The following is a 27,752-nucleotide window of genomic DNA, read 5'->3' on the forward strand; positions in this document are numbered from 1 at the left end:
TGCACTGTTGGTGGGAATTTTTTTTTAAGATAGATTTATTTATTTATTTATTTATTTATTTATTTATTTATTTATTTATGATAGACAGAGAGAGAGAGAGAGGCAGAGACACAGGAGGAAGGAGAAGCAGGCTCCATGCCAGGAGCCCGATGTGGGACTCAATCCCGGGACTCCAGGATCACACTATGGGCCAAAGGCAGGTGCCAAACCACTGAGCCACCCAGGGATCCCCTGTCCGTGGGAATTTAAACTGGTATGGCCACTCCAAAGACAAGTTTGGAGGTTCCTCAAGAAGTTAAAAATAGGGCACCTGGAGATATATATATGAAATCTTGCCATCTGCAATGGATGGAACTAGAGTGTATTAGGCTAAGCGAAATAAGTCAGAGAAAGGAAAATATCGTTTGATCTCACTCATGTGAGGAATTTAAGAAACAAGGCAGATGAACATATGCGAATGGGGAAAAGAAAAAAAGGAGAGCAGGAAGCAAATCATAAGAGACTCTTAATGATAGAGAACAAACAGGGTTGATGGAGGGAAGGGGGTGGAGGATGGGCTGGATGGGTGATAGAGATTAAGGAGGGCACTTGTGATGAGCACTAGGTGTTGTATGTAAGAGATCTCTGAATTCTGCTCCAGAAACCCTGAGGTCGTGACTTGAGCCGAAATCAAGATTCCGAGGCTTAACCAACTGAGCCACCCAGATGTCCCAAAAGCCACAATGGTTTTGAGAGCTACGCTGGCAAAATTGCTGCCAGCATGAGCTTAAAGAAATTATAAAGGGGAGCCTGGGTGGCTCAGTAGGTTAAGGGTTTGCCTTTAGTTCAGGTCATGATCCTGGGGTCCTGGGACTGAGCCCCACATTGGGCTCCCTGCTCAGTGGGGAGTCTGCTTCTCCCTCTCTCTCTCTCTGCTCCTCCCTGCAGCTTGCACTCTCCCTGCCTCCCTGTCAAATAAGTAAATAAAGTCTTTTTTTTAAAGAAAGAAATTATACAAAGACTTGAAGATTCAACTTTCTATGTACAGAAAGCAAGCTGAGAAACTGGGCCATCCAACCAGCAGGGTCATATTCTCCAAGGTCCTCTTCAGATGTGGACAAGAAAGCTGATGAAAGACATCTCACAGGGAGGAAGCAAGACCTCAGAGGACAGGGGATCCCTGGGTGGCTCAGCGATTTGGTGCCTGCCTTTGGCCCGGGGCATGATCCTGGAATCCCGGGATTGAGTCCCATGTTGGGCTCCCTGCATGGAACCTGCTTTTCCCTCTGCCTGTGTCTCTGCCATTCTCTCTCTCTCTCTCACTCTCTCTCTCTCTCTGCCTCTCATGAATAAATAAATAAAATCTTTAAAAAAAAAAGAATAAAATCTTAAAAAAAAAAAAAGACCTCACAGGACAGTGGGCTGGGAAGCCCCTCATAGAGAACAGAACTGAAACTTTATGAAGGAACATTTCCACTCTCAGAATTGTGGCTTCTAGCAGCATTTTCCCAGAGTGATTTTGAAGTTGCTGTAAACCAGTAACTGCTGTACATCTCCTACACACACAGAGAAGAAACTTTTTCAAGTGAGAGTATTGTGGTTATCACACTTCTCTTTTGTCATCATAGATGTATGGGGCAGCTACTTTGTTTTTTAGTTCATGAGTCCTGGGTCAAAAGGAGCCACCTATAGACTTGATAATGATCACTAGATCTAGATTTAAAACCTGGGGCCGTTATTGGATGGAAATTTGAGGGGGCAGATCCTGGGATGGGAATGAGCATATTTAGTTCATGGGATGGATATGAATACTGTGGCCAAGAAGTTGTAATGCAATAGATCATTAATAGCTCTTTGACTATAGATTCAGCCATGTTACTTGCTTTGGTCAACAGGATAAGGTGCGAGTGGTAATATTTTAACTCCAGCCCAGGTCTTCAGGGGGCATGGCATATTTTGATTTAGCCCCTATGCATCTTTCATTTTCCATGAAAAGAATATGTGAGGGCTAGCACGTTGTTCTCAGGGGGAAGATGAAGGACATGTGAACTGGAGCCACGTTACCCCATCTTAATGCAGAAAATACTGGATAGAAATAAGTGGATCAGAGAAGGACAAACATTATATGGTCTCATTCATTTGGGGAATATAAAAAATAGTGAAAGGGAATAAAGGGGAAAGGAGAAAAAATGAGTGGGAAATATCAGAAAGGGAAACAGAACGTGAGAGACTCCTAACTCTGGAAAACGAACTAGGGGTGGGTAGAAAGGGAGGTAGACGGGGGGTGGGGGGGACTGGGTGACGGGCCCTGAGGGGGGCACTTGATGGGATGAGCACTGGGTGTTATTCTATATGTTGGCAAATTGAACACCAATAAAAGATAAATTTATTTTTAAAAAATAAATAAGTGGATCTGAGAGATATGGAGAGCATGTGTGCACAATGTGCATTCACACACATTCCTATTACTAGCTAGGGTTGAATCTTAGTGATTTCAAACTTTAATAAAAATCAGGACTCACTTCCCATTGGTGTTCTGTTGGAAACTTAACTTCTGAAAAGTTGTGCTTAAAAAATAATTGCAGGAAAAGGTTGAGGTTGAATCACAAGGTGATGAGCCTATATGAGCTTCAAACAAAGTGTCTTTAATAGACATGTAGAGGTCCAGAGTTGAAGCTTTTCCCCACTTACTCTGTCTTCCCTTCCAGTCCTAATATCTCCAATTATTTTAATCCCACCTGAGGTACTTGATCTATCTTGCCTTCTCAGAGAATGTGTGAGAATCTACTTTCAGTTTCTTGCTCAGCTGTGTGTTACCTCTGCTAGGGTATTGTGTATCTGAAGTGCTGGCATCTGTTTTGAGATGCAGTATACGATTTTTAAACCCTTGTAACATTGTGTATCAGCAGATAACCATGTTTCCTCCCACCTCTCATACCTCCAGACAGGGGATTTAATAGTTCTAGAAAACTGGGCAGCCCAGGTGGCTCAGCGGCTTAGCGCTGCCTTCAGCCCAGGGCCTAATCCTGGAGACCCGGGATCGAGTCCCACGTCAGGCTCCTTGCATGGAACATGCTTCTCCCTCTGCTTGTGTCTCTGCCTCTGTGTGTGTGTATGTCTCTCATGAATAAATAAATAAAATCTTAAAAAAATAGTTCTAGAAAACTGATGTATAGTTATTATAACATTATGGCATCTGCACATGATTTCAGCAATCTCATGGTTAAAGACTTGTGGTTAAGAGAAAGAAGAATCATAGATTAGTTCTTAGATGGAGACAAAATCTTGCCTGACATAGGTGGATGAAGACACATAGTGAACAGTATTTACTTTTTGCATGTCCAATATTCATATCTAGTACATCCTAGTATGACTATCTTGACTGGGACATTGGCCAACTATCACTTACTCTCTGGTTAAATGAGACTGATCTAGCTTTCTAGCTACAGGTGTGCTCATATGTCTCAGAAAGGCCAATTAGTGCAATCCATCACCTTGGCTACATCAATCAACTCAGGAATGGACATGTAAACCAAGATCAAGCAATGTTGAGTCCGCCTTATGAGTTTCTTGCAAGTGTTAGTGCAAGCACATTATTTCTGCCTAGAGATGCTGGTGGATATCTTCCCAGCACATGAAAAAATCAGCCTGAGAGTGAGGTCTACACAATGGAAAGTGGCACTTAGACTTGGAGAAAGACAGATTCCCAGTACCATTATTTCAGTATTTGGATCCCCTCATGCCTTGAACTCATCACAACCCTAGTGTTTTCAGTTATATGAAATAATCATTAATCAACAAGAGTTCTTAAATGACTCAGAGAGCAATGAGTAGCTGGGAAGGAAAGATTGTTGTTGTACTTCTAGAGAGGAATTTGTTCCCTTAATTCATCAATATTTCCTCCTTCATTCCTGGAAAATGGGATTACACTCTTCCCGTTTGAGAAAAAATTTGAATAGAAACTTTCCTTGATTACTTGATTACTTTCTCTTCTAAGAGAGATTACAATCAAGATTCCTTGATTACTTTCTCTTCTGTAAAAGAAAGCACAGCAAAAAAAATCTGATGTTGTGTGACCCATTTGTCAAGGTTTACTAAAAGAGAAGCTTACTCAGCCTCAAAGACAGACATCCATTTCTTTTTTCTTGTTGAGCACCCTGCTCTCAGGAGCAGTGGGTCCTCAGCTTGTACTAGAGACTCCTTTTTTTTTTAAGATTTTATTTATTTATTCATGAGAAACACAGAGAGGGGAGAGAGAGAGGCAAAGACACAGGCGGAGGGAGAAGCCTGCTTCTATGCAGGGAGCCCGACATGGGACTCCATCCCAGGTCTCCAGGATCACGCCCTGGGCTGAAGGCAGCGCTAAACCGCTGAGCCACCTGGGCTGCCCGAGACTCCTATATTTTAGATGCTACCTGCACTCACCCAGCCATCATATTGCACTGATGTGAATTTTCTGCTTTTGATAATGTACTGTAGTTCTATTAACATGAGGGAAAGATGCTTGATGGGTATGTGGCAACTCTGTACTATTCTTTTGCAACTCTAAGACTTTTTCCAAAAACAGTTATTATCTTTTTTTTAAAGAAAATGTCTTGGTCAAGACTTCAAATGAGATAGGACAGGTCTCCGGGTGGGTGGAGCTGGAGCCATACACACCGGATTTATGAGGGATATGTTGTCACTGATGGTTTCCTGACTTGATTGTGAAAAGGAAACTGTACACCAGGCAGTGGAGAACCAAGTGTCAGGGTAAAACCTTTACCCACACATCTTGAAGATAAGGTGGGCAGGAGGGAGCCTCGATGGCCCAGTCCCCCTTCTTCCTTTGAACAATAAAACTGAAGACGGGATCTTGTTCTGGGTGGAAGGGACACTATGCTCACAGAATTCCTGTCCCTGCTTTGCCTTGGTGAGTCTCCAGGACTGGGACAGATGGGTTTGGGTGGGTGAGAAAATTCACGGTGAAGCGGGGGTTGATGTGAAATGATGTCTTCTGTGTACTGGACACATGCTACCTGTCAGAGTTTTGTGGGCTGTAGTATGACATGCCTCTGTTCTGGTACTCGCACACAGAGATGGGGGAAGTGAGGTTCAGAGACGTGGGGTGACACCCTTGTTTACTCAGCTGAGAAATGCAGAACTCCCATGAGTTCTCCAAACTTTATTTGTCCAAATATCAGTCTTGCCATGAGTGTTTGTTGGCATATAGGAGGGCAGGGCACATAGGGTGTGGAGCTGTAGGTTTGGGTACAGACCAAGACTACAGAAAAGGGCTATGTCTGGGGACAATGAATGAAAAGAAAATTTTCTGACCAGCCTTATCTTCAGATTGGTTTTTAACTGTTCTTAACTTGAACATGATGTAATCAAAGGGACCTCAGCCTGTAAATGAAGACCTGGGATTATGACCTTGGCTTGATATCATAGGAGCCCTAGACTACGAACCAGCAGCTCCACTGACCAAGACTCTGGTTCTTCTTTCGTGAGTTGGGGGTGAGGGGTTGTGTAGAGGCTATCAGGACTTGTCATTTGCCCTAGTTCCTTCCTCCTTCTGCAATACAGCCCTTCTTTTGGGGTAATGCTCCTCCCACACACACATTTGAGCTTTAGGGGTGGCTGTCAGTCACTATGCACCAAACCTCCAGCTCTCCAGCTACAGAGCAGAATAAGCTGGGCAGTTGAGAGACCACCTCACTCTGCCCGTATTCATTTCCAGGGCTGCTGTGACAAAGTGTCACAAACCAAGTGGCTTAACACAACATAAATGTACTCTCCCACAGTTCTGGAGGCCAGAGGTCCAAGATCAAGGTGCCAGCAGAGTTAATTCCTCTTGAGTGCTCTGAGGCTCCAAGGGAGAATTCATTCCAAGCTCCCCTCACTTCTGGGGACAGCTGGCAGGGCTGGGTTCCTTGTTTGCAAACACTTTGCTGCAATCCCTCATGCCTTCACGTGGCCATCTTCCCTCTGTGTCTGTCCCCACGTCTCTCCACTTCTAAATTATTTTTTTAAGATTTTATTTATTTATTCATGAGAGACACAGAGAGAGAGAGAGGCAGAGACAAAGGCAAAGAGAGAAGCAGGCTCCATGCAGGGAGCCTGATGTGGGACTCGATCCCAGGACTCCAGGATCACGCCCTGGGCCTAAGGCAGGCACTAAACCACCGAGCCACCCAGGGGTCCCCTATGTCTCTCCACTTCTAATGGGGATGCCAGCCATCCTGAATTATGGGACCAGCCTACTCTGAAATAATACTATTTCCAAATAAGTTCACACATTCACAGGTATTTGGGGTTAGGACTTGAACATATCTTTCTGGGGACACAAATCAACCCATATGATCGCCCTCCCCTCTGGCCATAATCATCATTCCAGGGATGGATCTATGTTGCAGAGCAAGCCAGTCCAGCTCTATCAAGAAATTTCTCTACTGGTATTGGGATACAGATAAATTTTGATCCTCTATAAGTGTAACCTCCCAGAGATGCCCATCTTTAGCTGCCTACAGCTCTGCTTCCAGGCTCCTGGTCCTGTCCTGACAACATTCAGAGGGAATGACACATGGCAGCTAAGAAAAAAGACCCTAACAGCACTAAATCCCTGGGTCAGGCTGCTCTGGAAGCCAGAACCACCATTGCACTTAACAGAGGTTGCTTCCCTAAACGAATACAACTAGTCATTTCCACTTAATCTTATTTTGGGTAGACTTTTAATATTTGAATCTTTATATATCTTTAGTACAGAAGGTAAACATACCTAACTCACATAAGATTTTAAAATTGTATTGAGGTCCAATTCACATAAGAGCAAACACTGTAAAGTATACAATCTATTAGCATTTTAAACATTCATGGTGTTGTATAACCACCATAAAACGTTTTCATCACCCATAAAGGAAATGCTGTACCTATGAAGCAGTCACTCACCATCCCCTTTCCCACAGATCGTGGCAGCCACCAATCTACTTTCTGTCTCTACATTTAGTTATTCTGGGTATATCATGAAAATGGAATCATGCAACATGTGACCTTTCATATCTGGCTTCTTTTTCTTGGAATGATATTTTTAAGGTCCATCCATGATGTATCACTGCAATGTTTCTTTCTACAACAGAATAGGATAATATTTTGTATAATACAATATAATCTTAATATTTTATGTAAAATTTTTAAGTTCTCCAGATGATGAGCTCAAAAGATCTGTTAAATTATAATATTTTTTAAAGATTTTATTTATTTATTCATGAGAGACAGAGAGAGAGAGAGGCAGAGACACAGGCAGAGGGAGCACCAGACTTTCTGTGGAGAGCCTGATGCAGGACTTTATCCCAGGACCCCAGGATCACAACCTGAGCAAAAGGCACTCAACCACTGAGCCACCCAGGCGCCCCTTGTTAAATTGTAATTTAACAGTAATCTGGAAGTCCAGTTCTGGCACCCAATTCCAATGTGTGAGCGTGGGGCCCTGACACCACCAAGCAATTCTTGAACATCAGTTGGGTGTTCTGTAACTTAACTAATTCTGACACTATTTACCTGGAGTTACCATCAGATCCTGTAGGTAAGGGCTCAGTCGCACAAGACTACCCCCACTCCATTTTAGATGCCAATGGCAAGTCCGTATTGTCACCTGATCAACTGGCTATATATTAGGAGTTCCCATTACCCCATCTTTGGGTTTGATTAATTTGCTAGAGAGGCTCACAGAACTCACAGAAATATTTAACTTACTAGATCATCAGTATATTCTAAAAGGATATAACTCAGGAACAACCAGATGGAAAAGATGTGGAGGGCTAGGTATGGGGAAAGGGCAGGGAGCTTCCATGTCCTCTCCAGGCACACCACTCTCCCTGTGCCTCCATATGTTCACTAAACTGGAAGCTCTGTGAACCCATCCTTTTGAGCTTTTATAGAGGCTTCATTACATAGGTACCATTGATTATACCATTGGCCATTGGCAATTAATTCCATCTTCAGCCTTTCTCCCCTCTCCAAAAGTCAAGGAGATGGAAATGAAAGTTCCAACCTTGTCACCATATGGTTGGTTCCCCTGGCAACCAGCCCTCATCCTTAAGTGTGGTCCAAATGTCACTTCATTAACATAATGAAAGACTTTTATTGCATTCAATGCCTAGAAAAATTCCGAGAGGGGGGTGCCCGGTTGGGTCACTTAGAAGAGCATGGGACTCTTCATCTCAGGGACATGAGTTCAAGCCCCATGTTGGATGTAGAAACTACTAAAATAAATAAATAAATAAATAAATAAATAAATAAATAAATAAATAGACTTTTAAAACGTGGTTAAGAAAATTCCAAGGGTTTTAGGAGCTGTGTGCCAGGAACCAGGACAAGATCAAATGTATATTTCTTATCATAAATCACAGTATCACATTCGTTTTTAGGGAGCTGTGGTTTCGAGTGTCCCCACTCCTTCCTATCTCTGTGGAAGGTGCTAGCACCTAATGAGGCTGGACATTGTCCGGCTCTCTGTTTGATGCATGTGAGACTGTTCTGAATGTTAAATGTAGGATATCTGGCAGAGCAGGCAAACATTGTAGCTGTAGGGCAGATGACAGCTGTCTGCCAAGGATCTACTAAACATGTAAGTGGCCAGTGTCTGTAAAGAGTTAGCCAAGTGACAGATTCTTGATAATTGGTGGGGTTTTTTTTAAAGATTTTATTTATTTATTTGAGAGAGAGAGCGGGTTAGAGAGCACAAGCAGGGGGAGCAACAGGCAGAGTGAGAGGGAGAAGCAGGCTCCTTGCTGAGCAGGGAACCCAATGCGGGGCTCAGTCTCAGAGCCCTGAGATCATGACCCGAGCCAAAGGCAGACACTTAACTGACTGAGCCACCCAGGTGCCCCAATTGGTGGGTTTTTATTGTACTTCTTTCCTGAGAAGTGCTTTTTTCAAGTTATCCTGCCTTCCCCTTAAAGTTTCCTCTGTGCAGCTAGCCCTCCTTGTCTATATCCAATGTGGTCCCTTTTTGGGAAAGAGGAATGAGTTCTAAGGAATCCAATGCACGGCATGGAGATTGTAGTTAATAATTCCATGTTCTCATCACACACACACACACACACACACACACACACAGAGGTAACTATGAGCCGATGAGTGTGTTAACTGGCTTAATCGTGGTAATCATTTTCTCTATATATCATATTCTCTATATATCCTGTTGTGTAACTTAAATATATACAGTTTTATTTATCAAAGAAAGAGAACTCCTCCCTCACTTTCACAACCTATTCTCCAGTAGGGTTTCACAATGCAAAATGAACTCAAGGCACCTGTGTGCTTTTTTTTTTTTTAAGAGAATCACTGTGCAGAATATTGGCTAATACCAGAGCTGAGGCAACATGAGTCTAAAAGCAGGTTTCTGAGGAAAGAACTAAAAAATGACCATGAGGGACACCTAGGTGGTGATCTCAGGGTCCTGGGATCAAGTCCTGCATCAGGCTCCCTATAGGGAGCCTGCTTCTCCCTCTGCCTATGTCTCTGCCTCTCCTGTCTCTCATGAACAAATAAATAAAATCTTTTAAAAATTAAAATAAAAAGGGACCATGAGACCTACGACCCCCTGACCACCCAGAGGAAGATTTCCTCCTACAAATTCCCACCATTATTACTGCAAGCTCAGACTCAGTGCATCATCAGGCCACCATCTCCTTCCTTCTTGGTGAAGTTTGAGGGTCCATGTTGTGAGTTTACTCCTGAGTTTAAAGAAAGGCCAGATATCCTGAGACACTCTCACATCTAGAGAAATTCTAACATCACCTCTTGACATACCCCAAGACTAGTTTCCCATATTTCCATTCATGAGATGACCTTTCTATTCCAGAATGAAATACATAGAACAGAACACAGGAGAAGTAGGGTCTAACATTTATATAGATCAAAGCCACATGGAAAAGGCATTTAGGACCATGAATGTCTCAAATTCTTCTTGAAAAGAAGAACCTGGGCAGAGAGAGTGGTTTCTCCCCATTTGAATCAGAGAGGAAACCCTCTGCTCACACTCCACAGTAAAATAAATAACCATTGCATTATCTAAGTGACAAGGGTGAAAAGTTCAGTCATAGAAAGCAGGAGAGGAAAATACAAGTAAATATGTGATGATATTTAGATGGTGAAAGACTGATCGTGAAAGCAACATGATAGATCAGAAAAGGTTGCTGGAATTTTGTATATAAATGAATATACAAAATGAGAAACAATGGGACATAAGTAACAGGTTAAAAAAATCAACCCAAAGAAGTGCCTTCAAGAAATAAGATGGATGGAGCACCTAGGTGGCTCAGGTGCTAAGTGCCTGCCTTCCGCCTGGGGTGTGATCCTGTGGTCCCAGGATCAAGTCCTGCATCGGGCTCCCTGCATGGAGCCTGCTTCTCTGTGTGTCTCTGCCTCTCTCGGTGTGTGTCTTTCATGAATAAATAAATAAAATCTTTAAAAGAAAAAAGAATAAGATGGATCTTTAACAAATTAGTCATGCACTCTCTGCCTGATATGTACTCAAACACGAGTATGTAATTTATGTCTCATAAGGGTTTCTCTTCCAGGGCTTTCCCTGGGCTTTGAAGACGAGAAAAAGAATGGTGAGTTTTCTCGTATAAACTCTATCTGTTCCTGCATCCTATATTTTCTCTTTAATCCTCTGAATTCTAGGAGGGCATTGGTGGATGTCATGATGAAGAGTCAGACTAACTCTGAATTCTTTGCCAGAAATGTTTCCCAAACCCACGCTCAGTGCCTTGCCCAGCAACATGGTTGAACACAGAGGCAACGTGAGCCTCAGGTGCCAGTCTCACTTCCAGAATGTGACATTCATGCTGGGGAAGCTGCAGGACTCTGGGTACAGGAAGGAGCAGAGATCCACAGGACATGAGGCTGAATTCCTCCTCACTCACCTGGAGCCGAAGGATGCTGGGATGTACTTTTGTGCCTACAAGACAATGGTCTCCCAGGAGTGGTCAGAGGAGAGTGAACACCTGTGGCTGCAGGTCAAAGGTGAGAAAGGCAGCTTCAGGTTTATTCTTGAGGCATATAGTCCTTTTCTTGTGATGGAGCCTGGTTGGTGAAAGAAGAATCCAGGAAACAAAAAGACAGGTGTGACCACTTGGGTGTAAAGTATGGGAGAAATGGGAAGTGAGTGTGGGGAGAGGCTCTCATCAAAGATTATGAGTATGTATCAATGAGGTGGATGTGGGAGAGTGTTTTAGAATATAGATGCCAATAGAAAATTTGAGGTACAGTATGGTCAAAGATGAAGAGATGACTGTCATTGAAAAAAAGATAGTTTGTTAGACTTCCCAAGAAGAGGGGTATGCCATGCCATACAGGGCCATATAGAGAAGTATCAGAGTCAGTGAGGAAGCAGAGGGAGGGATAAGACTAGGCAAGAGCCTTTACTGTGGTTTCTGTTAGAAGGAACAGGCTTAGGATTGGCTATTGGGTATAGATGCTGTCCCTGACTGTCTGGTATCTGGCCCTGGAGTGATTAGGGCAGGGGAACCCTGGCCCAGAGTGTGAGAGCCATAGAGGAGGTGGTTGGAAGTATGAGCTCTGGATTGGTTGTTTTGCACTTAAGAAGGGTGCTTGAATCTGGCTCCTTGCATGGTTGGGGAGCTCACTTCTCCCTCTGCTTGTCTCTGCCTCTCTCTGTGTGTCTCTCATGAATAAATAAATAAAATCTTTGGGAAAAAAAAAAAACTTAAAAAAAAAGAAGGGTGCTTGAGGGAAAGTTGTTTCCTTTCTCTAGGAAGTAGATACCTTGAGAGGGGATATCTCTAGGGTCAGCAAGGTCCCAAGATATCAAAGTGTTGAATACAGAAAATAAAAGATGTGGTTAATATAGAGATGGGTAAGAATGACCCCAGGTGCATTGGAAATGTGGAAGCCTTGGTACTTCTCTTCACCCCTGTGGCTTTTTCCTCTTCAGAATCCCTCCAAAAACCTTCCCTCTTACTCAATATAGACCCCGAGATGACTCCGGGTCACAGTATGAGACTCTGATGTCTGATTCCATACAATAGACGCAAATATATTGCTCTTGCTCTGCTGAAAACAGGGATTCCAGAACCACTACAATTTGAGAAAATAAGAAAAATCCATAAGACATCCCTCATTTTTGCCTTCCCCACTTCAACAACAGAAATTTGACATACACCCACAAACAAAAGTGCCTTTGTAAAAGTGTGGGATCTGGCACCGTACAGCAAGAGACGTAAGAGGAGTCTCACTCGCCTGTGCATTGAGTAATAGGCAGACAGATCTCAGTGCCAGCTGTGGAACCTGCAGGAGACTGTAAATTAGTTCTAGGCCCTGTTGGCCGTGGTCTGGAAGCACCTGGAGACTTGGGCAATCACCAATGACAAGAAAATCTGTGTGGAAGTCTATAAACCAAGACTGAATCATGAAGAAATAGAAAATCTGAACAGATCAATAACAGATAAGGAGATTGCCTCAATAATAAAAAATCTCCTATTGAAGAAAAGCCCAGGACCAAATGGCTTCACTGGAGATTTCCACCACATATTTAAAGAATAATGCCAATCCTTCTCAAACCCTCACAAAAAATTGAAGACCTGAGGGTGCCTGGCTGGCTCAGTTGTAGATCATGTGACTTTTGATCTCAGGGTCACAAGTTCAAGCCCCACGATGGGCATGAAGCTTACTTTAAAAAAATTGAAGACTAGGGAACACTCCTACACTCGTTTCATAGGCCAGCATTACCCTGATAACAAGGCCAGATAGTGACACTAAGAGAAATCTACAAAGCAATATCCTTGATAAACACAGATGCAAAAATCCTCAACAAAATGTTAGCAACCAAATCCAACAGCACATTAAGATCATATGCTATGGATAAATGGGATTTATCCCTGGGGTGCAAAGATGGCTCAACATACACAATCAATAAATATGATAAACCACACTAATGAAAGAAAGACAAAAATCATATTATCATCTCAATAGATGCAGAAAAAGCATTTGACAAAATACAATGCCCTTTCAAGATTAAAAACTCTCCACAAATAAGCTATGGAAGGAATTCATCAACATAACAGAGGACGTACACAACAAGCCCACAGCTAGCACCATACTCAAAGATGAAAGGTCAGGGGCACCTGGGTGGCTTAGTCAAGTGTCTGCCTTCAGCTCAGGTCATGATCCCAGAGTCCTGGGATCAAGCCTCTCAAGGGGCTCCCTGCTCAGCAGAGAGTCGTCTACTCCCTCTCTCTCTCTCTCTCTCTCTCTCTCTCTGCCCTTCCCCCGCTCATTCTCTCTATATATATCTCTATCTATCTCTCTCAAAAAAAAAAAAAAAAAGAAAGAAAGAAAGGTGAAGAGTCAAATGCTTTCCTCTGAGATCAGAAACAAGACAAGGAGATCCACTCTCACCACTCCTATTCAACATAGTACTACTGTCTTTATTTACAGATAATCTTATATATGGAAAATCCTAAAGACTCAACCAAAAAACTGATAGATCCTGAATAGCCAAAGCAATACTGAGAAAGAAGAACAAAGCTGGGGGGTGTCACAAATTCTGATTTCAAACTATACTACAAAGCTATAGTAATCCAAATAGCATGGTACTGGCATAAAAATAAACACATAATCAATGGAACAGAATCAAGAGCCCAGAATTAAACCCTCACATACATGATCAACTGTTTGGCAGGAAAGCCAAAAATATTCAATGGGAGAGAACAATCTCTTCAATAAATGATTTTGGAAAATTTGGATAACCACATGCAGAAGAATGAAATTGGATCCCTTTCTCACGCCATTCACAAAAATTAACTCAAAATACATTAAAGACTTAAATGTAGGACCCCAAGCCATAAGACTCCTGGAAGAAAAGAGGTGAAAACCTCCTTTGCATGATCTTGGCAATGACTTTTTTTTTTTTGAGATGACACATAAAGCATAAGAAGCAAATGCAAAAATAAATAAGTGGGATTGCATCAAGCTAAAAACTTCTGCACAGCAAAAGAAACAGTAAGATAAGAAGACAACCTACCAAATGGGAGAAAATATTTGCAAAATGGTGGAACAGGAAGATTGACAAGGAATAGGAATGGAAGGGGGGAAATTAGCTGGGTCATTTATAAATATTTTTGTTATTAAAAATAATGTCAAACCCCAGAGGTATTAAAAGAGTCATGTGGGGGCACCTGGCTGGCTCAGTCAGGTGAGCATTTGACCTCTTGATCAGGTCATGATCTCGAGGTCGTGGGATCCCTGGGTGGCTCAGTGGTTTGGCGCCTGCCTTTGGCCCAGGGCGCGATCCTGGGGTCCCAGGATCGAGTCCCACGTCAGGTTCCCTGGCATGGAGCCTGCTTCTCCCTCCTCCTGTGTCTCTGCCTCTCTCTTTCTCTCTCTCTCTGTCTATCATAAATAAATAAATAAATCTTAAAAAAATGATCTCGAGGTCATGAGATCAAGCCTGGTGTCAGGCTCTCTGCTCAGCATGGAGTCTGCTTGAAATTCTCTCCCTCTGCCTCTCCCCTCTCAAATAAATAAACAAACAAACAAATAAAATATTTTTTAAAAAGCTATCTGATGTTCTGGCCCTGATTTGGGGACCCAGTGAACATCCCAAGAGTAGAAAAGACATTCTTCAGTTCCCAAAGAGGGGCTAAAGTCCATAAGAAGAACATGAGGACCTAAGTGTCCAAGGTTCTCCACTCAATCAATCATTGTGATTATTTTTTCTTGCATCCTGTTTCCTAGATAACAACGATGGACGTGGAGCTCCTGCAGCAAAAAAATGTAAGATAATTTGAGTGCAGTCCCCTGTGATTAAAAGGCACAGAAGGAATCTTGATGCCCGCTTTTTCAATGTGATTGGGAGAATGACTACCTTTCTGGCAGATGACCGCTAAGCTCCTCCTGGGTTCAGGAAAAGCTGATGAGTAAAACAGCTACAGATGCGTCATTTATCATTTTACATAATGAAAAACAATGGTGGAGTTTTGTGAAGAATGGGGATGAGATTGTGTTGTCTGGTTTGGGCAGCAGAATAGGGAACCATGGAGCCCAGGTGCTTTGGGAATGTGTCTGACCAAGGATTTGCTAAAACTTTAAAGTTCTAAAAAACTGGTGAATATTAAGTTATTTTCTCTGGTGTTGCTTTTCAATGAGGAATTGACTAAGATTCTATCCTGGGAGATGCTTGTAAAATTTAGAGCTTTTGGCATCTTTGGATGAAAATGGGAGCTCATCCAGATTTTAATGGCCAAATATATAACATAAGTTGGCATCTAGTTGCTTACTCATCCTTAATTTCTGCAACTCATAACCTCCCTGTAATCCACTCCAAAGAGCCAAAATTGTTCAAGGCTGTCATAACCAGTTCTTTTCAAAGGTATCTCCCAAAATGTCCTTGCAAAATAAGTAATAGCCTTTGAAAATGTTTTTATTCAGTATTAGCAGACTTGGGAAATGATTTCTACTTCAGCTTTATGAACATAATTCACACCAGGAATGTTTTCTTGGAGAGACCTGAAATCTGACAGAGTCAAGGAGCATGGAAGTATCTGAAATAAGGCAGGAAGTCTAGTGCTGTGTGAGACAGGGAAGAGGAAGAGGTGCATTCATGTTTTTAGCTCTTGTATTATTTATTTTCTTTCTTTTTTATTGACCCATAATTCACATTCCATAAATTTACCCTTTTAAATAAGTGTACAATTCAGTGGCATTTAGTATATAACAAGGTTATGCAACTGTCACCACTGTGTAATTCCAGAACACTTTTATCACCCCCAAATGAAATCTCCTACCCTGTAAGCAGTTTCTCCCCATTCCCATACCCATGACAACATCTAGGGTGTTCATACCTTTCAGGTAGGGCAAGTAATAGTGCTCTGAGCATCAGTGTGCAAGTACCTGTTTGAGTCCCTGCTTCCAGTTTTCTTGGATATCTACCTAGAAGTAGAATTGCTGAGACATATGGTAACTCTATGTTTAACTTTTTGAGAAACTGCCAAATTGTTTTTCCAATGTGGCCCCAACATTTTACATTCCCACCAGTAATACATGCGGGTTCCAATATCTCCATGTCCTTGCCAACACTTATTTCCCTTTTCTTTTATTATAGACATCCTAGTGGGTGTGTATATAATTTCTGAAGATGTACCTTCTGAGTTCAAATTTATACTGCAGCAATTCTGAATGGAATAAAGTCTTTCAGCCCAGATATGATGTCCCCGGCCCATATCCGGATGTATCCGTGCACACAAGGCCAGGCCTCCTCTCTAGTGACAGTGACTTCATTTACACCTCGTGTCAAGCTGTGTCCCACTGCTCAGCCTGATTCCTTTACATCAACACCTGAGACTTTGTAATTTATTCTGGCAGTTTGTAAAGAGTGATATGAAATTTGGCCAGGAAATGTGGACATCTCAGGGTGAACTCAGATCAGCAGGTTGTGGGGCCGTATGAAGGCGGAAAAGTCTTGTAATAGTCTACTTCTCTTTTCTAGTGAGTCACTGTGGAAGAAGCCAGAGGCTAATGTTTCTCTGCTTCCCATTGAGGGTCCTACTAGTCTGGGAACAGCTGCTCCCATCCTGTTTCCTTATGTCCCTGGAGATGTGCAGAGAGTTTGCTGCTTTTGAGGGTCTCCTGGATTCAGTGCCACCAGAAGACTCAAATAAGTATTAATGTGAATGTAACATTGTAGGGGGTACAGGGGAAAGAGGGCTGAGAAGTAAAGGACTGAGCAATCATCCCTTCACCGCATCTTTTGCATGGTGCTGGGAAAGTAGAGGAGACATAGAAGGTCACACACCCTGGCAACTGGTGACCAACAGAACTAGGGCATTCATGCTTCCACAAATGGCAGTCATGGTAAAGAGATGTCCCTGGAATACATAGATCCCGAGGCATTTTGGGTCCTTCCTGGCAGTCCCCCACAAAGAGAAACAAGTGTCCGCATTGGAAGGTGAAATAAACCATGATCCAGAGCGCATTAAAATGGCAAAGGGATCTGGGCAAGCAGTGTGGAGCACTGGCATAGTCTGTTACAGAGGGAAACAGGTGTGGGTGGGATATCGGGAGAGAGAATAATCGTTATCACTGCAATCTCATTATCCTACATCATGAGTCAGATCCAGGCTCTGTGCTTTGAAGCCAGTGCCTTCCATCATTACCCAGCTCTTCAAGTTAGGGATTCTCATCCGCCCCTCTCCTTTGTACCACACCTTCTGGAGGTAGAATTGACAAAAGCATACAATGTGGTAGTTTGATGCACGTGTACACCGTAGAAGGACCAAGTTAATGAATACATCCTCCCTTTGCATATTTGCCTTTGTTTTTTGTGTGAGAATGCTTAAGATCTACTCATAGCAAATTTCAGTGTTGTCAACTGTTGTCACTATGCCATCCATCAGATCTCCAGAATTCATCGGTTCACTGGAAGCCGGTAGCCTTTTACCAGCCTCTCCCAACCTCCCCTGTCCTTGGCCCCTGGCCACCACCACTCTGCTCTCTGCTTCTATAAGTTCAGTTTTTAATTTTGTTTTGTTTCACATTCCATGTATAAGTGAAATCTAATCATGTAGTGTTTGTCTTTGTCTGGCTCGTCTCACTTAACATAATGCCCTCTGTGTTCATCTGTGTTGTCGCAGATGGCAATGTTTTCTACTTTTTTATGGCTGAATAATATGTGAGTATACATGCCATTCAAATGACTCTTGGACTGGGAGAGAGTTTGAATTTTCATTCATCTGAGATGGGACTTAGTGCTTCCTCTGCAGCATCAGTTATTCGGGTAAATGTGCATCTCCCAGATTGTGAGCTCAGTTCTCTGGTGTTTCCATACCCAGAGGCCAGCGCAAAGCTAGCCTGACCTGTGGCTGGCGGTAAAATGTTACACTTACCAGGACACAAAGCCCATCCCAGCTGTGTGACTCCAGGCCATCCCCTTAACTTCTGGATACTTCATTCATGGTGGAATGAAATGGAACAGTAAAGCTATCTCATGGGCCTCTGTCAGGATGAGAAGAACATGTGTGAAGCGCCTAGCACAGGGCGGCTCACGATAAATAATAGGAATTATTACTATGGCTAAAACACTTATTGGGGATTTCCCTTGTGTGAGACCTTCTCTGCCAGGACCCACCCAGTTAACCCCAGCTCCATCCAGTCCAGCAGCTACTGTTCTTGTCATCACTTTGAACAGGGAAACCAAAGGTCAGGGAGGTGAAGGAAATTCCCGCAGTAATTGGAAGTTCCAGCTCAGAGGTGGCAGCTGCAAAGTTTTGGAAACCAGGTTATCTGGTTCTTGGCACCTGTCTGCTAAGCTTGATCAGGGTGTCTCAGGAACCAAACTGATTCTCCTTCCTGTTCCTCTCCCACTAGCCACCAGATTCATCTTTGCTGCTACGTTCACCTGCCTTTCCATTTTGCTCCTCTTCCTCTCCATCTTCTTCATCAACATATGCACCCAGCATGGTAAGTTTGGGGAAGGACTGATTTGTTTATTAAGTTGGCTCCATGCCCAGCATGGACCTCAGCATGGAGCCCAACGTGGAGCCCAATGCAGGGCTTGAACTCACCACCCTGAGATCAAGACCTGAGCTGAGATCAACTGTCAGAAGCTTAACCAACTGAGCCACCCAAGCACCCTAGGAAAGCACAGTTTTTAAACGCTAGGGAAGGGGGATGAAATGAAAGATTTTCTTATTAGATAAATTTCTCCCTGAGGGCACATGATGAGATGAGCACTGGGTATTATACTTTATGTCAGGAAATTGAATTTAAATTAAAAAAAATGTTTTAAATATAAATTCCTCCCTTCTTTTTTTGTTTTGTAGGTTCATCACATGAAGAATCCACCAAAAGGTAGATATACTTGATGTATCTCGTGCCTCTCCCTTCCTCAGAGACCCTGATTGCACATCTATGATTCCCATGCCTCTAGTCTCCAAAGCCCTGCCTTCCTCCCCAGCCTTTAGATCCCATGCTTTAATGTGTTTCTGTCTCTCAGAACCAGACATTCCAAATTTCCCAAGGAGGAGGCTGCAGGTGAGTGGTAAGGGAAGAAACCACAGGGGAACAACGGGATAGAAAAAATAAGTCTCACTCCTGCAATCTGAGAGCTGATTTTTCCCCCTTTTACTCACATGCAGATTTATCCAACCTGGAAAGGATTCGTGTCTCATGAGTTCTCCCCACAAAGTCACTTATCACCATATGCTGACCTTGTCTGCCTCCCAGTTCAGCCCATACTCTAGTTACAAGTATATCCCCAGCTCATACAACTGACAGGAGGCCAATAACATTGTGTCTAAAAACATGTGCTTTGGGATCCCTGAGTGGCTCAGCAGTTTAGCACCTCCCTTAGGCCCAGGGCGTGATCCTGGAGTCCCGGGATCGAGTCCCGCATCGGGCTCCCTGCATGGACCCTGCTTCTCCCTTTGCCTGTGTCTCTGCCTCTCTCTCTTTATCTCTGTGTCTCTCATGAATAAATAAAATCTTAAAAAAAAAAAAAAAGCATGTGCTTTGACCAAATTCATAAAAACAGAGTAGAATAGTGGTTTCCAGCGAGTGGGAGAACTGGGGAGATGTTGGTCAAAGGGTATAGACTTGCAACCAGTAGATAAGTAAGGCCTGGAGATGTAATGCACAGCATCGCGATTATAGTTCACAATTGCCATACGATAAACTTCAGAGTTGCTTAGAGACTAGATCTTAATTGTTCTTACTGCAAAAAAGAGATAATTATGTGGTGGGTTGGAGGTGTTAGCTAACACTATTGTGGTAATCATGTTGCAACATATAAATGTATCAAGTCAAAATGTGGCACACCTTAAACTCATACAATGTCATATGTTAATATATCTCAATAAATCAACAAAGAAACATGTGCTTTGAATTCCAGAGTAACTGGGTTCCAACTCCCCATGGCTGCTATTTATGGCTAGTATGATCTGAGACAACTCACAAAACCCCTGTGATTTGGACTCTTCATTCCTTCCCATATCTAATGGGGATCAAAATCCCCCATGAAAAGGCCTGTGTGAATCCAGTGATGGGCTAACCATAAAGGGTTTGCTGGAATTTCTGGCAAATTTTAAATGTTGGATGGATGACATGAAAGCAACAATTAACAAATGTTAATCAATGTACATTAATCATTTTTTTCTATTTAAAATACTGCTTACTTGTGAGTCAACATTAATTAGTATTACCTCTAAGAGCAATTACCAGGTGACATTTATGTATTTTTCCATAGGACACAAAGGTTCATTGGCTTATTCTTTATGCCAAAGCAAGCAAAAAGTGGCATTAGCAAAAGATGCTAATTGTTCACTGTCATATTTAAAAAATATTTATGCACATGGCATTCACTTAGATACATATATCTTTTAAAGGTATGGAAACATATAGTTCACAGGTACACAAATGAACCATCAATGAACAAATCTGGTCTATTTTAAATGTTGGATAAATGACATGGATTAGCAAATTGTTAATAATAATAATATAATAACATGATATTATGATGTGGTATCTCCATACAATGAATTCTATTCAGCAATAAAAAAAGGAAGAAAATAAATAAATAAATAAATAAATAAATAAATAAATAAATAAATAAACTAGTGGTAGATACATGTGGTGAATAGATGCACTGCAAAAACATTTTGTTAAGTGAAAAAAAAAAAGCCAGATACAGAAGACTGCCTATGGTACTGCTCCGTTTATGTGAAATTTCCAGAAAAAGCAAATCAATAGCCACCTATGGCTGGAGTGGGGAGAACAGTTATCATTGCACTCAGGCACAAGGGAATTTTTAGTGATAAATGTTCTAAAATTTATTGTGACAAGGGCTACATCATTCTACAAATTCACTAAATATCATCAAATCGCATACCTATATTAGGGGAATTTCATGATATGTAAGTTATATCTCAATAAAATTGTTTTTAAAATAGCATAATATTACATAAATAATAGAATTCTTACAGGATGGTAGTTCTCATTCTCAAACATGTGCAATGATTGTTATTAATACCAATCATAGTTATTAGTATGTATTATAAAACTAGAGCCAAAACCTTCATCCTCCTGAGACACAGCCATTCGTATTATGGCATGTCCAGAAGGCCTTACCACAATGATGGATGTGTCCTACAGCTACACTGTCTGATACAACAGCCCCTGGCTATACGTGACTATTGCACACACTAACTGTACCTGCTGTGACTGAGGACCTGAGCTTTAAAATAAATGTAATTTTAATTTGCTTACATGTAAATAGCCATATGTGGGTTGTAGGTACCATATTGGACAACTGAGCTCTAAATCCCGTCTCTCTTCCTCAAAGACTGAAAGACCCCCCAGGGAGTGAGCCATGCTGATCTAAACCCCAAGGCACCACCTAAGGCAGCTTCTGTGCCCCACCGAGGAGTCCCCAGGATCTTGTGAATGTGCAGTGCGGCAGGTGAAGGAAGAACAGCCAGACCCCTGGAGAAGGAGAACATGGGTTAACATGCTGGAGATGACTGGACACATGGAAACCAGGTCACTGTGTCCTTAGCTCATAATCCATAGTAATAAAATTAAGTTTATGCATGAATCAGGCATGCCAAGGGGCTGAGGGAAAGGAGAACAACTATGGGGTTTCTTTTTGGGATGATGGAAATGTGGAATTAGAAACTGGTGATGACTTAACTGTGGGAAATGAACAAGCAGTAGTGGAATGGGGAAGTGGGCAGGGGTTGGGGTGACTGGGTGACGGGTACTGAGGGGGGCACTTGATGGGATGAGCACTGGGTGTTATGCTATATGTTGGCAAACTGAACTCCAATAAAAAGAAAAAAAGAAAAAAAAAGAAGAAACTGGTGATGATTGCATAACCTTGTGAATATACTTTTAAAAATATACTGAGGGGTGCCTAGATGGCTCAGTCAGTTAAGCATCTGCCTTCAGTTCAGGTCATGATCTCAGGGTCCTGGGATCAAGCCCCAAATTGGGCTCCCTGCTCAGCGAGGAGCCTTTTTCTCCTCTCTCTGCCTCTCCCCTTGCTCATGCTTTCTCTCTCTCTCGAATAAATAAATAAAAATCTTTCTAAAAAAATAAAAATTACCCACTGAATTGTACACTTTAGAAGCATAGATTTTGGGACGCCTGGGTGGCTCAGCAATTGGGCACCTGCCTTTGGCTCAGGGCCTGATCCTGGAGTGCTGGGATCGTCCCACATCAGGCTCCCTGCAGTGAGCCTGCTTCTCCCTCTGCCTATGTCTCTGCCTCTCTCTGTGTGTCTCTCATGAATAAATAAATAAAATCTTTTAAAAAAAGAAGCAGGGCAGCTCCAGTGGCCCAGCGGTTTAGTGCTGCCTTTGGCCCAGGATATGATCCTGGAGACTCAGGATCGAGTCCCACGTCAGGCTCCCCGCATGGAGCCTGCTTCTCCCTCTGCCTGTGTCTCTGCCTCTCTCTCTGTGTGTGTCTCTCATGAGTAAATAAATAAAATATTTAAAAAATATAAAAAATAAAAAAATAAAAAGAAGCATAGATTTTATGGAATATGAGTTATAGCTCAATAAAACAAAAATTTTAAAAGAACTTGGTTGTATGCACAAACCATAGCTTCTCTTTCTTCTTTCCTAATGGCTAGATGTTTGGGCTGTTTTCAGGGCTCTGCTATCAGCAAAATACCACAACAGACATCTTACACCTGCTTTCCTGTTGATAAGTGTGATCTATTGGTGGCATAGTAAGAAGTAAAAATCTGTCTTCTGTGATGTCCACACTTTTAATACCACTAGGAGAGCCAAACTGAAAACTAAGGTAGTTTTACCTATTTATACTTCCACCAGGGATGTATAAGTTCCCAGTTCCCCACGTCCTTGCCAATTCAGAAATATATTAAACTTGATAACTTTTGCTGATTAAAATAGATGAACTCATAACCCACTTTAAGCTGCCTATATAAAGATATCTCATTGCTGCTTTAATTTGCATTTTCTGATTATGAGTGAGGCATATTATATTGGCCATTTGGGGTTTCTTTTCTGTAAATTGATGATTTCTTTTTTTTTAAATTGATGATTTCTATCCATTGTTCACTTTTCTGCTGAACTGTTGGTCTTTTCCTTTCTGATTTTTATACAAATAGCAGGTGCACCTTCCCTTCATAATCTGTACACTGCAAACATCTCTTAGAAGCCTATGACATGTTTTCATTCCTTCTGTATCTCTTACTGCTAGCTACTCAAAGTAATTCATCTTTTAATTTATATGTTGAGGGACTTCTCCACGTCTTGACTAGCTTTATGTATGAATATACTCTCCTATATGTTATAAATTAAAAATTGTTTTAATTTTGTTTTTCATATTTAATGCATCTGATATTAATTTTTGTCTAAGGTGTGAGGTAAGGATCTAATTTTTCCACTCGGATAACCAATTACTCTAGTACCCTTTATTGAAAGACCCATTCATATTCACTCAAAATGTGTCTTCAATGGGGCAGCCCGGGTGGCTCAACAGTTTAGTGCCACCTTCGGCCCAGGGTGTGATCCCGGAGATGGGGATCAAGTCCCACATGGGGTTACCTGCGTGGGGCCTGCTTCTCCCTCTGCCTGTGTCTCTGCCTCTCTCTCTCTCTCTCTCTGTGTCTCTCATGAATAAATAAATTAAAAAATAAATAAATAAATAAATAATCTTTTTTAAAAATGTTTCTTCAATATGATGAAACAGGCTCACTTCTATTTCATCTACACTGCCTTCCATTATTAATTAGCATAGTTCAAACTCTTGGTTGGAAACAACAAAAGGAGAAATCTAATTTGAAAACACTCAAAAACAAACAAACAAAAAAAGAAAACACTCAAAAACAATAAAGAAAAAGGTGGGATGCCTGGCTGGCTTAGCTGATAGAACATGTGACTCTCGTTCCTGGGGTCATGAGTTCGAGCCCTACCTTGGTTGTAGAGATTACATTTTTTTTAAGATTTATTTATTTATTTGAGAGAGAGAGCAAGCACACACATGCATGTGGGTGGGGAGGGGCAGATGGAGAGGGAAAGAGAGAGAATCTCAAGTAGACTCCCTAAGGAGCATAGAGTCTCAATCTCATGACTCTAAGATCACAACCTGAGCTGAAACTAAGAGTCAGATGCTTAACCAACTGAGATACCAGGGGCCCCTATAGATTACATTTTTTAAAAGATTTATTTATTTTTAAAAAAGATTTTATTTATTCATGAGAAACACAGAGAGAGAGGCAGAGACAGAGGCAGAGGGAGAAGCAGGCTCCCTGAGGGGAGACTGATGTGGGATTCCAACCGAGGACCCCAGAGTCATGACCTTAGCTGAAGGCAGACGCTCAACCACTGAGCCACCCAGATGCCCCTAGAGATCACATTTTAAAAAAGAAGAAGAAGGAAAGGAGGAAAGGAAAAAAGAAATTGAGTCATATAACCTAACTAAGGAAAATACAGAGCTAGAGGTATCTCAGACAATTGCATCCACAGGCTCAAATATCATTTAGACTTTTCCTCTCTGTATCTTTCATCCCTATTTCTATTTCTGTGTTATCATTATTATTCAGACCAGATGTCCTGAGGAGTCTGGGACTGACAGTGACAATTCTAGGCTCACAGACTCGCAGACTTTTAGCTAAAGAGGTAAGGGGGGTTTTCACTTACTGAATCAATTTAGAACAAGATATTACCGGCTACCTTTGGAACATTCTAGAAACCCACTCACAAAAGTTTTAAGCACAGGGGAAAGAAATCAAGCATTTATCTTGCCTTTCATTTATAACCTACGCCTCAGCACAACCACAGAGTTGAGAAGGCCAAGCTTCTACTGACACATTACTAAACTAATACATAAAGAAGAAAACCTCAAGGTCTTATCTTCAGCTGATGCACGCCCACCTTATCAGGAATAATAACAGAGAATATAGTTTAGCATCTTTCATCCACATATCTACACAGTAGATAGAAAACCCACGCCTGCCAAGTCCTAGACCAGAGGTCAGCAAACTTTTTCTGAAAAGAACCAGAGGGTAGTATTTTCAGCCTCTGTGGACCATAGCATCTCTGTTCTAAAAAACTTTATTTACAAACATAAGTGATGGGCCTGTTGCCAACACCTGTCCTAGACCAATGCTTTTTGAAATCTGAATGAATCACCAGAGTAAGAATTGAATTAAGCCAGGGAATATGTGTTCTAAGATGCAATAGAAGACTTTTTTGCCCCTTCCTCAGTTTTCAGATCTGTAAAAGTGAGAAATGAGCAGGATAGGATGGTTTCTGGGTTCCTCTCTGTCTTGATGTGCTAAACCTTTGGGGTCATCCATCCTACCACAGTTGTGGTCTTGCCTAAGGGGGTGCCCAATCAACATCTCTTTGTGAAGAGACCCTGCAACTTGGATGGGGCTCATTTCCCAGGAACTTTGAAGCTTGTGGCTTTGCCTTATAGATCTGAGTTAGTCTGTAAAGTACAGTCAAGGTAACTGGGTTGGGAAGGGAGTGAAGCAGTCCAAGGGCAGAGAGGCCTCTTGAATCTTGGGGCCCTGGCCTGTCCCAGATTTTCACACCTCCTTTGGGTGTGTCATCTCTCTGCTCCCTCTGTGTGGGTTGAGGGGGGCATTGTGGGGGTGAGGAAAGTAAGCAGAGGAGAGTGAGTGGTCAGTAAGGTTGGAGGAAGGGAAAGAGAAGAAATAGTCTGGATTTCCATGAAAGGCACACAGGATGCATGTATAGACTCTACAAAGAGTCTCTCTCTCTCTCTGTCTCTCTCTCTGTCTCTCTCTCTCTCTCTCTCTCTCTCTCACACACACACACACACACACACACACACACACACACCTCCAGCTGCAACATTAACATACCATAGATTGGGTAATTAAACAAAAGGCATTTACTTCCTTAGTTCTGGAGGCTGGAAGCCCAGGATGGGGTGCGGGCCAACTCAGTTTCTGATTAGAGTTCTCTTCCTGGCTGCAGATGGCCACCTTCTCACTGTATCTTTACGTGACCTTCCCTCTGTGCTCATTCAGTGGGTGGAAAGAGACAGAGCAAACGCCCTGGTAGCTCTTCTCATAAGGACACTAACACTATCAGATCGGGGCCCTACTCTTATGACCTTATTTAAACTTTAATTACTTCCTTAGAGGTCCCATCTCCAAATACAGCCACACTGGAGTTTAGGGCTGCAACATGATGAGTTTTGGAGAAACACAAATATTCAGTCCAGGGGCACCTGGATAGCTCAGTCGGTTGGGTGTCTGCCTTCAGCTCAGATCATGATCTCAGGATCCTGGGATTGAGTCCTGCGTCGGCCTCCCTGCTCAGCAGAGAGTCTCTCTCACCCTCTCCCTCTGCCACTCTCCCTGCTTGTGTTCTCTCTGTGTCAAATAAATAAAATCTTAAAACACACACAAAAAAAAAAAAAAACTCCCAAATATTCAGTCCATAACACATACTATTCTATGCAGACACCCACAGAGAGTCACACAGACCCTCTACACATGCACGTCACACATACCAACTCACACTCTTGTGGCTTCAACTTTGCCTACCCCCAAAATTCATGTTTAAGGCCTAAACCTCCTGTATTTCAGAATGTGGCCTTATCTGGAGAGGTCACTGCAGACCTAATTTAAAAGCTGAGGTCGTACTGGAATAGGGCAGGCCCTTCATCCAATATGACTCTGTTCTTATAGGAAAGGGAAGTTGGGGCACAGAGATGCACACAGGGGAAACACCAACTGCACATGAAAGCAGAGATCGAGGTGATGTATCTACCAGCTGAGAAGCACCAAAGATTGCCAGCGAACCACCAGAAGCCAGGAGAGAGGCCTGAGACAGAAGGAACCAACCCTTCTGACCTTGATTCTGGACTTCTGTCCTCCAGAACCGGAGCCATGAGATAATAGATTTCTGTTGTTTAAACCCTCCTTCCCACCCCCCTAGTCTCTGCTGCTTTGTTATAGGGTTACTAGGGAGGTAGCAGGAGGCCAGCTAGCAGGAGGTAAGCACCCTGACATATGCTACACTGTCCCTTAGGAATTCATTAGCAAACACAAAGCTCCCAAGATAAATGGTTAAGAACTTTAAGATGGTGAGTGCTGAGCATGAAACCCCAAGAACAGGGTCCCTGCAGAATGTGAAGCCCTGCTGGTTGCATGCCCTACATGCCCTTAGAGCTGGCCAAGCTGGCACCCTGGCTCCAGCCAGCAGCTCTCAGGACCATTGCGTCTGAGGAGCACCCCCTCCACTCCCTGCACACCCCCTGGCTGACAAGGTGCTGGAGGGAGTAGCTGGATGGGGGAGCAGTGCCTCTGTTCCCTCGTTGGGGAAATCATTCTCTTTAAAACTTGGGAGCTCTTGGTGGCCATCTGTCTCACCATGTGGAGGAAGCAGGTCTTTAACAAGAAACCAGAAGATGACTCAGAGCATCCGCGGAGGAGACGGAGTGCCTGCAGCTTTTGTTTTCTTGCTTCTGACTGCTTCCAAAACTCAGCATCCCCCTCTCTCCATGCAGCTTTCTTGTTCAATCATTCTTGGAAACCTCTGAGAGAAAAAAAAATAAATTAAATTAAATTAAATTAAATGACACCCAAAAAAGTTTTTTAAGTCAGTGCTTGTCTAAGAAAAGATTTTGTGTTGAGCAGAGTCTGGACAAATCTTGTTAAAATCAACGGCCCTAACAGATATCATTTGTGGACATCCACTCCAGTATTCACCCTAAATCACTACAGTACATCTTTCATTGCCATGAAATGATTCCCGACTTGGCTT

The 27,752-nt window shown here is 42.5% G+C and overlaps 1 protein-coding gene across 3 annotated transcripts; it reads left to right on the top strand.

Annotated features, from left to right (window-relative positions):
- Nucleotides 1-4,766: 4,766 nt before the first annotated feature.
- Nucleotides 4,767-26,782, top strand: LOC129500718 (V-set and transmembrane domain-containing protein 1-like). 3 transcript variants are annotated; one of them, XR_008662592.1, is made up of 8 exons: nt 4,767-4,891; nt 10,542-10,577; nt 10,705-10,989; nt 14,722-14,760; nt 18,349-18,441; nt 18,804-18,831; nt 21,320-21,516; nt 26,675-26,782. XR_008662592.1 is itself a non-coding variant. In XM_055311418.1 (8 exons), the coding sequence occupies exons 1-8, from the start codon at nt 4,858-4,860 to the stop codon at nt 19,151-19,153; spliced, it is 588 nt and encodes a 195-aa protein (XP_055167393.1). In that variant the 5' UTR covers nt 4,767-4,857; the 3' UTR covers nt 19,154-19,234. The 3 variants fall into 3 exon arrangements, 2 of the variants coding, with proteins under 2 accessions (XP_055167393.1, XP_055167394.1); XM_055311418.1 differs by lacking the exons at nt 21,320-21,516; nt 26,675-26,782 and adding exons at nt 18,977-19,014; nt 19,119-19,234; XM_055311419.1 differs by lacking the exon at nt 26,675-26,782 and having other exon boundaries at nt 21,320-21,681.
- The last annotated feature ends 970 nt before the right edge of the window (nt 26,783-27,752 follow it).

The sequence above is a fragment of the Nyctereutes procyonoides genome, unplaced genomic scaffold (assembly GCF_905146905.1).
Source record: "Nyctereutes procyonoides isolate TBG_1078 unplaced genomic scaffold, NYPRO_anot_genome, whole genome shotgun sequence".
Taxonomy (NCBI): domain Eukaryota; kingdom Metazoa; phylum Chordata; class Mammalia; order Carnivora; family Canidae; genus Nyctereutes; species Nyctereutes procyonoides.

What these genes read in the sequence shown, in the direction of transcription:
- LOC129500718 (XM_055311418.1), top strand. Translation starts at nt 4,858, where the DNA reads ATGCTCACAGAATTCCTGTCCCTGCTTTGCCTTG. An exon ending in CCTGTGGCTGCAGGTCAAAG is followed by an intron (nt 10,990 to 14,721) that starts GTGAGAAAGGCA and finishes CCTGTTTCCTAG; the next exon opens with ATAACAACGATGGACGTGGA. An exon ending in CAACATATGCACCCAGCATG is followed by an intron (nt 18,442 to 18,803) that starts GTAAGTTTGGGG and finishes TTTGTTTTGTAG; the next exon opens with GTTCATCACATGAAGAATCC.